This window comes from Citrus clementina, unplaced genomic scaffold (assembly GCF_000493195.1).
Source record: "Citrus clementina cultivar Clemenules unplaced genomic scaffold, Citrus_clementina_v1.0 scaffold_4, whole genome shotgun sequence".
NCBI classification, from domain to species: domain Eukaryota; kingdom Viridiplantae; phylum Streptophyta; class Magnoliopsida; order Sapindales; family Rutaceae; genus Citrus; species Citrus x clementina.
Window position 1 is genome coordinate 16,206,837 of NW_006262274.1, and position 12,415 is coordinate 16,219,251.

The window sequence follows — 12,415 nt, forward strand, 5'->3', positions numbered from 1 at the left end:
CTTTCCCTCTCACGATCGACCATAAGATTTTTTTTATTTCATTATCTCTTATCAGTTTAATTATTTTCCCCTAGTTATTAAATTGTGATAGATTGTTTGATTCCAATAATACAAGTTGATCATTGTCAATAACAGTAATAATCATAATCATAATCATAATTATAATAATATCAATGATAATAACATTAAACCAAGTGTTGTGTTGATCTTTTAAGTCAATATACAAATAGTGTTTAGTATTTAATGTGGAGTTTTTGGTACTATTTTCCCAAAATATATTCCTCTTTTATTAATTGGAAAGCTTGTCTCAGTTGTTTTAGACTGAGTCATCGTGTCAGCTGGACTAATTGCAAATATGAAGATGATTTCTTTCGTGTACCCGCCAACGCCATTAGAATTTACTAATAGAAGGTGTTCGATTGAAACAAGACATTTTATTTTCAAAACTATTAAATGAAAAATAAAAAAAGTATATATATCTGATGAATCACTCATTTTCCAATTACGACATAAACGTCAAGAATGAAAAATCAAAATTTGAATTTTGAGTATCTGAAACGCATCAAACTTTTGTGTGAATGACTGCGACTAGGTGCCATTTCCCAAATCTTGACTTCTTGAGTAGTCGAATTTAATTGATTTTTGTTAATTTTTTTTTTTTTGTATATATTCCTAATTATGAGATAATTTACAAAATGAAGGTATATATATATATATATATAGAATAATTTTTGTGCACTTGCACTTTTTTTTTTTGTAAATTTTTTTTCCTTTTCCAATTCTGTGATTAATGATATTATCAGATTTAATGAACAAAAATAGAGAAAAAAAAGGTTTTATAGTGAAAAGTTTCCAAAAAATATACATACATGATACATATAGGATAAGGGAAAATAAAAATAAGGAGAAAAAAGAAGGTGACAAGATCGCCGTGGCCCAACCCGTGCCGCTGTTCCCTTGTGGCTTCGCCTGTCGCGGGCAAATACTGGGACAAAGAACGTGTTTCTCTTTTCAAGCACTCTATACTTATCACATGGTCACCTCACAGTCCTTTTCATTCATGAGAAAATTAAAAAAAAAAGGAGACTATTTGTGAGTTGTGTTGTCTTATTAATTGATCACTATCTTTTATGATAATTTTTTTTCCCGAAATTTTTTATAAGTCAATTGCGAGATTGAATTAATACACTTATATAGCAAAATCCACAGTGATCTATTAAGGATTGTTACGATATACGTGGACGAACTAAAAAGGAAATTTCCAACCCACATACAAAAAACTAGAAAAATATCTTAGAATATTGAAAGTACAAGTAACGATCATGAGTCTTCATAATATATCAAATTCATCTCAAGTTTTAGTTTTATATCGACCACGACCAGTAACTTTTTTATTAACTCCATTAACCACCTTTAAAGAATCTAAGATAAAAAAAAAAAAAAACTATTTTGCCTCTTGATTCATTAAAGAAAATTAAAGAAAATAAAATAATATTTTGGGAGACTCCAAGGGTAAAATAGTCTTTTAAATTAGATTATTTAACGGTGACTAATGGACTTAATAAAATAGTGACTAGTTGATATAAAATTAAAGTTTGAGATAGTTTTGAGATATTATCAGAGACTCGTGGTTGAGATAGTTTCGAGATATTATCAGAAACCTTGCGCTTTTAATATTCTTAAGGTAGTTGGGAGATGAATTCTCTTAAAAAATAGATATAATCTCATTAAATTTTGAGATCACCCACTTATGTTTGTGGAATAATAATGATTGAGATTATAACAGTTGAATCCCAACCTGAATTCCAATTGTTGTGTGGCTTTTTATATAGTGGATATATTAGATTTCTTAAGTGATAAAATTAATATTTTACTACCAAATAAACGAATGTTACATTAGTTAAAATTTAAGTTGGAGTTCAATTGTTGGGATTTCTAACGTCACTATTTGTGAAAAGAAATTTGTTATGGGGGATGGGGGATTCGAACAAGTACTATGTTAAAGCCCGTACGCAATTTTTTTTATGTCACTTACTTTTGTACGTTGAGAACTTATGATTTTTTTTTTCTTTTCGCATGTGAATGTGATCGATTTTAGGCTCAAAAGTAATTAAATATGGATATTTAAAACTAAAAAAAGTCAAATATTAGTACAAATTAGTGTCCTAATATAAACCTACATGTAATAAAAGGAAGTCTCCAAAAGAGTTCCAAATGGACGAATGAAACTTCGGATTTGCTTTTGCACGCGTTTGCTTTATTTCAACTAGGGGTTTAATTCACATGTAGTAGAAAAATTTTCAACATTTCCATTATTTGATTTGTTGTAACAACAAATTTGATTCGTTCATTTGGAAACTAGCAACAATGAACTAGTGGTCCTAAGAATAAATAATATACGTATTTAAAAGACTCTTCTTCCGATTATGAAAAAAAAAGGAAAAATCAACATAAAAACAAATGTGGAATTGAAATATGAGTGCTAAATACACGTGTCAAAATATTGTCGTGAAGTCGAAATTAATCTACGGCAGTATTATTCAATATATATATATATATATCTATTCTTTAGTAGCAGCATTGGCTACGTTGCAATTTTAGTAGTGTGTGTTGAGAATTATTTAAAGGCTAACGAAATAATTTAGAGGCCACGAAAAAACAATTCATGTGAGCTCCTTTTTGGAGGTGACCTGCAATCAACAAAGTTCAAAACTTTTTCTGGGTAATTCCAAATTTTGTTTATTGCGTTTTGACAATTGGGCCATGTATGCCATGTTACATGTATTAGCTGTTACACTTACAAATGAAAGCACATAAAAACAGACAGTTAATGAGGAACGTTATGGAAATTGCTAGCTGTGTTATTATTTATACTACATAATTAGAAATTATGTTGCTGTTAATACTTAGAGCTAAAATGTAAGCCTTTAAACCATTCATTTATTAAGGTGGAACCTGAATCTAGTAGTTCTTATTTGATGATTTTGTGAAAATTTATTCGGCTTGTTTAGTTTGTTTTTAATTGGAAAAAAAAAATTAAAGTTTTAATGCCGAGCACGGTTGGTTTTGAGCACTCAATATTGTTAAATTTATTTTTCATTTTTCTTATCTAATAATGCATTGATCAATTTTGTGTTCAACGAAAAATCAGTACACCGCCGAATCATTGTCCATAAAAAATTCCCAAAGTATTTAAATTTTTAGTCAAAATTAAGCATAAAATAAAAATTCATTGAAACGATAACGTGACTCACATTTAATCTTTAAAAAAAAAACATAATTCAAAGATATCCAAATTTACCAACTTATAAAAACAACACCGTTAACAGTTTTTTTTTTTTTTTTTTTAAAAAAAAACGGAAACACCGTTAACAACTTAATATTACGTAAATGACCTACAGAACCTTACCATAGGGGAGGTGCAGCGTAATGGTATAGACTCACCCGCACGGTAACCCAATCAGTCTGGTTTAACTTTTAAGTACAGGGTGCGATATAGAGCACAGCTACACTCTCTGTCGGTGAGAAAAACAGTTGAAAATTCAAGGACAAGTCAGTAATTTCCGTAAAATCTCCCTCAGAATATATAAATAATTGCAGTCTCTTCCCCCATCATTGATTTTGTTTCCCTCCCGCGGCTTTAAACGCGGCTTTCGTTTTGGCTTTCCGTGTTCTCACTTCTCCCTCCCTCTTATTTTTTATTTATATATTTTTTTTAGTTTTTCCGAAAAAATAAAAAAAAGAAATAAATTCATAAAATTTACAAATATTATTTTTGTTGGCGTGCGAAAACTTAAGAGCGTGACTGGTGAGTGATCTCTTAAATCAAAAAAAAAAAAAATCCCGACTCCACACAAAATCAAATCCAACTCGTGACTGCTCCTTTCTTCTTCACCATAAGGTAATAAAAATATTAATGCCGTTTCATTCTTTTTGTTTTTGTTAAAGTTTTTTTTTTAATTTTATTTTTACTTATTATAATTATTACGTCATTTGATTGTGTACGGTACGGACAGAGGGAGTGAGGTGAGCAAGAGTGCGAGTGCAGGTAGACCTGGATCTTAATCTTATTATTGTGTGAGTTCTGATTGGATTGATGGAAACTGAGAGAAAGTGCGGGAAAGTGAGGGGAAGCATAAGTGCCGCTGCTTACACTGGCGGAGTAACAACAAAATGAAGTTCTACATATCGACGACGGGGATTAAGAGAGTCACGATATCAAACTCCGGTACTGGCAAGCGATCGTCGGCGCCGGCAGCGGCTCTGGCTGGCCGCAGGATTCCGAGTTCCCGGACTCTGTTGCCGGTGGTGCTCGTCCTTGGAATCGTATTGCCCTTTCTCTTTGTTCGCGTTGCGTTTCTGGTGCTCGAATCTTCTGCTGTCTGTTCTTCTTCGCTTGGTAATATTCCACTTATTTTCCCAAAAAAAAAAAATTCTGACTGTTTTTGGTTTACCTTTCTTTTTTTTTTTAAATCTGATTGAGTGACTTTATACATTTATTTAGTAAATGTGATTAAATAAATAAAATCACGTTAATTTCGCAATTAATTTTATTTTATACGTGTTATCACTTATCAGATAGAAATACATGTGATTTTATATTTGAATAATCATTATTAGGAAACTAAAAAATTCATTTAATAAGAATTAATGTTATTTATAATTTTTTTTATTATTTTCATTTTTAGAATATGCTGCTAAAAATTACAATACTTTGGACATTTGTGAAAATTATGTCAGGGAAGTACATCAATTTCCGCGATTTAATAGCAAGTTATCATATTTTGCAGGTTGTATAGGACGGAGGATTTTCAGCGGGAGTGACACATCTCTGGTAGCTACATTTTACTTTAATGACGAATATACCCTTTCACATATGATGTTCCCAATTTCTATTTTCCATATACTGCAGTAGGTAACGGGAAAAAAAAATGGTTATCCTAATCTGAGTCATGATGGCTGCTAATGTCACATTAGTTGGTATTATTACACTGCTAGGTGCACTTTTCTGGGGCATTCTGGTAATTTTGATTGAACTTGAACTAGTGGGAAATAGCTTTTGTCCTTGTCTACTCTGGGATAATGAATTTATTGGGGAATTAAATTTGGGAATTTACAAATTAGAATTTTTTCCCCTCATCCCATGATAAGGACTTCTTGTTGGAGTTTTGATTTTTAATATTTGTCACCTTCACCTATCTAAAATTTTCTCTACCTACATGTGACTGGAATTCGTTTTCTGTGAACTTATTTTAATATTTTTTTTTTCATTTTAGCTAATTCAAAAATGATTCTGTTTTCTTGAATCTTACCAAATATGTTTGTTACTGACAGCTTTGAATTTGCTATTGGTCTATTTTTTGCCAGATTGGATAATAAAGTTTTTTTTAACACCCACTTGGATATTTATATCTACGTGCCTCCAATTCCTAGCGCACCAATAATGTGGTGGAAACATAAGGCTCTTATCTAAATTTTCTGACTTGAACCCGTATTAGAAAATTCACGATTTGTCATTACTCGTCCTAATTTTTTTTTTTTAATGTTAATTTCTATGTGCCGATACAACTGGTTGTATTTGTTTTTATATCAAGTTGTTTATACTGGTGTTTTAAGTAATTTGATATTTGATTGTGTTTCAGTTATGGCATTTAATTATTGTATTCTAACTGATAAACAAATTTTGAGCTATGATCTTAAATTTTTTAGATTGCTTCACTTTTTTATACACTTTAGAACAATAAGAAAAGGTAGTTGCAATTTGCAAATTATGAGACAGAGAATATATTTATTTTGAATTCAAATGAGAGAGAAAAAAAAAAGAGGTGAGTAGGGCACACCACATTCACAAGATGTCATTTTTGGTGCATGGCATTATTTTAAACACTTTGCAGCGTTCTAAACAATTACCAGTGGGACCACCAAACATTGCAAATCCACGGGCAGGTTTTGTAGCACTTACCTAATGTCGTAATGTAAGATATTCATTTTATCCTTCACTAGGTAGGTGGCATTCTAGATGAAATAGAAAATGGGTGTTGGTGTTACGGGGGTTTGTTTATGGTGTTTTAAGAGTATCACGATTTATAGTTTGAATGTTGTTAAATTATTAAAAAAATTAATAAAAATTAATAAAATTTTAAGTATTTGATGGTGTGATTGTGATATACACGATACCTGATGGGTATTGCAGTCTCTGGCTCACAGCCGGTGTTATGGTCCTAGGACCATAGATTTTATGGTGTGGAGTCCATAAATTAGCGCATTTGAGGAAGTGTCGGTATTTCTCTTTCTCATCTCAAGTTGCTTTCTTGGATTTGTGGCTTTCTTATCTTGTGTTATATTTTTTGCACCACTTGTTCATAATTTATTTGAATTTCAATGAAAATGAAAAAAAATGCAAAAGGAAACTAATAATAATTGGTGGATAAATTGTTATTGCCTGTACTGTTTAGCTGCTTGTTTTTAGTGAAAATTCAAAGTTGGTGGTCCTTTCGTTAATTCGAAGCTGCTTATATTTGATGGGGTTATAAGTCTTGTGGGAGAGGGCTATACCTTACAGATTCTGTAAGGTACAGCCCTCACATGAATAGTGTTTGGCTGTGGGCTCATATGGGACCCACAACCAAGTTTGTGAGTGAGCTGTAACTTACAGAATCTGTAAGTTAGTAAGCTCCAAGTCTTGTGACCTCTAGTCATCACAAGTCAACACGTTTTGGTGAACTGACGGCTGTAAAGTATTTAACTTTGATGATCTTGGCTGTTTATGTTTTTTCTTTTACTGTGCTTGCATGTACAATGAAGAAACTCAGAGAAGAATTGACAAGAGCTTTAATAGAATCAAAAGATGGTAGCGGTAATGGAGGAGGAGGAATACAAGGTACCTTAGATTCTTTCAACGAGCTTGTGAAGGAAGTGACATCAAAACGACAAGACATCAAGGCTTTTGCTTTCAAGACCAAAGCTTTGGTAAATGGCACATCTTTTTCTGGAGTTCCTTTTTGTTACTTGTGTTCTCTTTTGACATTACCCAGTTCTGCTTTTTTGGGTACCATTATTAGTCAAATGACTGATGTCAATTTCAGCTGGCGAAGCCTCTGGTCCAAATCTGTTAGGCTAAATCAATCCCATCATTTTAACTTGCATAAAATAGAGTTAAGTCTACAGGGCTAAGCCATCGTCCTTAATAAATTATTAATTTCTAATGCAAAAAATGATAATGAAGTCAATCAGCTTGCAGTGTTAAATAAATGTACTTTGTTACTATTATTATAGGGCTTTCTTAAGTTACATTAAGATGTAACTTACATTAATCATTAAGTTGTAATTAATGATCTAAAAATAAAACTAACTAAACTATTTTTTAGGTCACTAAATACATCTTTTGAGTTAATATAAGTTACATTATATAACTTAACAATACCCATACATACAATAACATGATTTTGAAGGTCTGAACCTACTTATAAAATAAAAAAAAATGTACTTTGGTCTTATCATTGACTTGATTAAAAAAAAAAAATCTGCACAAACAAATTGTTAGGCTGATTATTGATTAGCCCCTTTAAACAAAATGTTTCACATCATCTTGAAAATGTAACAAAATAATAATGTAACAAAATGATATTATAACAAATATGTTAGTTATATACAAGCACATTAGCTATCTATAATGTTTTTATTACTTACCTTTTCTACAAACAATCATTTCATACATGAAGTTGCTTTAAGACGTCAAAAAACAAATGTTAAAGATGATATTCAAAAGGTATTCTTTGACACTAGCGGCATAAATTTTTAATTTTAATAGTTGGGTAAGAGGGAAAGAAAAGTTTGATCCTAGATTTACAGATTTTCTTCGCTTTCTAATGACAAAAGATTGGTTAAGAAAGACGAAAAATTGGTAGTTATTTGGTAAAACCAGTTCAGGTCAAACCGACCATCCAAATTTTAACCCAATTGAGTCAGATGGCTGGGGTGTGCGGTTTGATCGAATTTGATCCTAAATAGATTGATTAATATGATTTTTTTTTTTGGGTGATAGAACCACGCTAATATATGGCCTATTAATTGATTTTACAGACGGGTCTAAGCAGAGTTTGGTAACCATGTGATTCATTTAAATGCTAGTATATGATAATTGCTTCCTATTTTTACTACTTCCACCTAAATTTTTCAGATCTATATTCTGTCAATGTCTATTTTACCTGAATATCAAGTTCAGTTTCTAGCTTGCTCTCTTTGAGCTGCCGTCTTAATTACAGAGTTGTACTTGATTTCAGTTGGTTTTCTAATTTATGATAAGTTTTGCACCCCCTTCAACACTTATCTTGTACGCTTATCGTTGAAAAAGATGTGATAAACATATTTACAGCAATCCAACCAGCCAGGTCCATTTACCAAAGATAATAACTTTAACAAGTTATTTATCAGTTTCCCTAATGAATTAATGCTGACAGGATAACAAATGAAAGTTCGACAACATAGATTGTTAAATGTTTATTTTGCTTTGACATTCTTTGACATTTGCTCTTGAATTATCACTGGAAAATTTGTGAATGGTAGGGCTTCTTTAGGCTCAATCTCTTTGCTTGTTCAGAAGTTAATGCATTCTGGTTTGATGGCAATTATCTTGCTGCTGATGTATCAACCTTGCATGACCTGTTGGATGATTTGAATTTTGTTATGAATCGATGTCATTGATTGACAAGCTCATTGTGAATGATTTGCACCTACAACTAGTTTATGAGGATAATAGCATTATGTGTGAAACCTCTCACAAGTTAGAGCATTTTTCCCCATTAAACAGCTTTTGAAGATGGAGCATGAGGTCCAGTCTTCTAGACAACGTGAATCAATTTACTGGCATTTAGCTTCACATGGTGTCCCAAAGAGCTTACATTGCCTTTGCCTCAAACTGGCAGAAGAATATGCTGTAAATGCCATGGCCCGATCTCGTTTACCTTCACCCGAATATGTTTCGCACCTAACTGATCCATCCTTTCACCATGTTGTTCTCTTAACGGATAATGTCCTTGCCGCTTCTGTTGTCGTCTCTTCTACAGTCCAAAACTCAGCCAGACCTGAGAAGTTGGTGTTTCACATAGTCACAGACAAGAAAACTTACACCCCAATGCATTCATGGTTTGCAATCAATTCGTTTAGACCAGCGGTTGTGGAAGTTAAGGGATTGCACCAATATGATTGGCCTCAGGAGGTGAATGTTGGAGTCAAAGAGATGTTAGAGGCTCATCGTTTAATTTGGAGCCATTACTACAAGAATTTGAAGCATGAAGACTTTGAATATGAGGGTGAGAATAGGAGATGTCTAGAGGTTCTAAGCCCTAGCTGCCTATCTCTTATGAATCATCTCAGAATTTATATTCCCGAGGTAAGCATCCAAAACTTTGTGACAATCCCCTTCTCTGTTCAAATGGATAATGCTGACTTTGATATTTGTAATGATAATTGATTTATCAACTGACTCTGCTGAGCCTCACAGCTGTTTCCAGATCTGAACAAGATACTGTTTCTGGACGATGATGTAGTAGTACAACATGACTTGTCATCCCTATTGGAACTGGATCTCAATGGGAAAGTTGTTGGTGCTGTTGTTGGCTCATCATGTGGGGACAACTGTTGCCCAGGAAGAAAATACAAGGATTACTTGAATTTCTCATACCCAATAATATCGTCAAATTTTGATCATGATCATTGTGCTTGGCTTTATGGAATGAATGTGCTTGATCTTGAAGCTTGGAGGAGGACAAACATCACGGCAACATACCATAAATGGTTAAAACTTGTAAGTATATCAAATCCATTGAAGTTAGTTAGCTGGCAACTGGATTGTGTTAAAGATGTTTTTGGTGCAAATTTCATTTTAATCTGAAGATGAATTTACTCGGTCATCCTCCCCATAGTATTCAAATTATAGAACCCTGAAAATTGGAGAATAAGAGGATTGAAAATCTACTCTATACTGACAATTCTACTGACAAACTGAAAGGACAAATGTTCAGGAGAAATGCAAGAAATATGATAATCGTTGAATTGATATTTCCTAACCTTTTTCGTGAGATCCACTTCTGAACAAATGTTCATGACCCTATATAGTGATGCTAGATATGAAAATATGTACACATTATTGACTTGCTTGATTCAATGATATTCTACTGATGAAAGAAATCATTCACTTTCTGCTTGTTTTGTTGTCATGATACTATTATCATAATCTACAGAACCTCAAATCTGGATTGGAATTATGGCAACCAGGAGCACTTCCACCAGCTTTGCTTGCTTTGGATGGTAACGTGCATCCTATTGATCCTTCATGGCACGTGGCTGAGTTAGGTCAGAGATCCCTGGAAGCTCATGAAGAAACATTGAAATCTGCTGCTGTTTTACATTTCAGTGGCCCTGCAAAGCCATGGCTTGAGATTGGGTTGCCAGAGGTACGAGGTTTATGGAGTGGACATGTAAATTTCTCAAACAAGTTCATTAGAAAATGTAGAATCGCCGGATGAAGTTGACAAAATTTATCTCACTTCCATACTTTCATTTTGGGACCAGAAGAGACCTACAGTGTGAGACCAGAGGGAAGAAGGTTTGGCTTCAGTCTCTGCTCATGCTCTATTGCACAGTTCGATATTAGCTACAGTCATGTTCAATTGTTCATAATAGAAAATAGATGAAGGTACCACGCAAATACAAAGTGATCATGAATTTAACTATATTGTATATTACTTTTTAGTCAGATGACTGAAGTTACGATGTCAATGTTGAAATTCATCAATAATGTTCTGATTTTGGTTCTATGCGACACCGTCCCTATTTTGTTTTACAATTCTTAGAAGCATAGTTCTGAACATTTCATTTCAAACAAAGATAGGAGTATTCTCTTGGTTTAATCAATTTAGTGACAGTAAATTTCTCTCTCTCGATTGTGCTATGGCTTGTAGTTTATTGGAATGAAATTTATTGCAAAAACAGCTGGACTTTGATATCAGCAAGGGATAAGGACATCCACACATTGGAGTTGAAAGTGGCTTAGGTCTTATTTGGGAAATTGAGATGTTGTACAGTTGCTGTAAAAAAAAATTATAACTATGAAATAAAATTAATTTTAAATAATAATTTTACCAAAATTATGAAAGATATATTATATTTTTCATCGTACAAATGTAAAATTAAATTGACTAAGCTTTTAAGTTATAACAATTAGTGTTTCTTAAACACTTAAAAATTACTGTTGTCCCACCTCAATTTTAAAGAGAACTTTTGTAACACTCCAAAAATCTACTAATGAAAGTACAAGGGTAAAATTGGAATGAAATCTTACATCGTTTATTCTTATTAATAAATCTCAAGATAAATAATCATTATTCATATTCTAATTGAATTCTTACATAAAAAATTTAAAATAAAGTCTCCAGAGAAAAATCTCTAATCTCAAATAAAAAGTCTAGCCAAATTTAATCTTTAAAGCAATTCCAAAGATCCACTAAAAAAAAAAAAAACTCCATCTAAGTACCCAAGCCACATCTCTAATCAATTTGGAAAATATTAGAGACGAAGGATGAGCTGTCAACTCGATTAGCAAATCCATGCACAATATTTGAAAACCTTTGTCATTATACCTTTAAACATTTTATATCATCTTATAATAATATCTTCATTTAGCAAAATTGATGGATTCATGTAAAAGCATTAAAAACATTAAAATATAAACAATTGGTAGCTCATGTCTCGTAGTCATCATCATTCATCATTCATGGTACTATACTTTGCATTATTTCTTATTCAGGGTATTATGCCCCGCATAATTCATAACGTCATTGTGCACAAGATCATCATCATACTAGCAAGCTGGCCATAACATTACATAACATCATATACATTATTACGAACTATGAGCCAAAACAATTTTAAATCCACCTTACATCCTTTCATAAATAGCATATAAAATCTTCTAAAACATTTAAGAACCTTCCTTTGATCATTTAATTCTTTTAGAAAATTCTTTAAGAAAATATTTTGTTTAAGAAAACTAATTTCTTAAGAAAAATTCATTTTAAAATACATCTTTATAAATTCGTCTAAAAGTGTTTTTTTTAATACAAAATTCATTTAAATATTTTAGAAATCAGTTTTGTAAAAATTTTCATTTAAACAAAATTCTTATAACATAAATTGCATTTATTATAAAATACATCATACATGAATCTACTTACCTCAATCCGCAGCAATCAACTCAATACCTCAAGAACAAACCAACGAGCTCACCCACGTCCTATAATCATCATAAAAGTATCCTTATTAATATTATCTCTAACCTTAAGAATAATCTCAATCATCCTTAAATCATAGGCACTTATACTAGCTCAATACTTATACATATTCTATATATAAAAAT

At 32.0% G+C, this 12,415-nt stretch overlaps 1 protein-coding gene across 1 annotated transcript; it reads left to right on the forward strand.

The window, feature by feature from the left end:
- The first annotated feature begins 3,637 nt into the window (after nt 1-3,637).
- On the forward strand, nt 3,638-10,817 carry LOC18045452 (probable galacturonosyltransferase 15). The gene is made up of 7 exons (XM_006437138.2): nt 3,638-3,901; nt 4,017-4,399; nt 4,791-4,834; nt 6,805-6,969; nt 8,810-9,391; nt 9,503-9,805; nt 10,242-10,817. Exons 2-7 carry the CDS (start codon nt 4,174-4,176, stop codon nt 10,524-10,526), a joined length of 1,605 nt encoding a protein of 534 aa, XP_006437201.1. The 5' UTR covers nt 3,638-3,901; nt 4,017-4,173; the 3' UTR covers nt 10,527-10,817.
- Nucleotides 10,818-12,415: the final 1,598 nt, after the last annotated feature.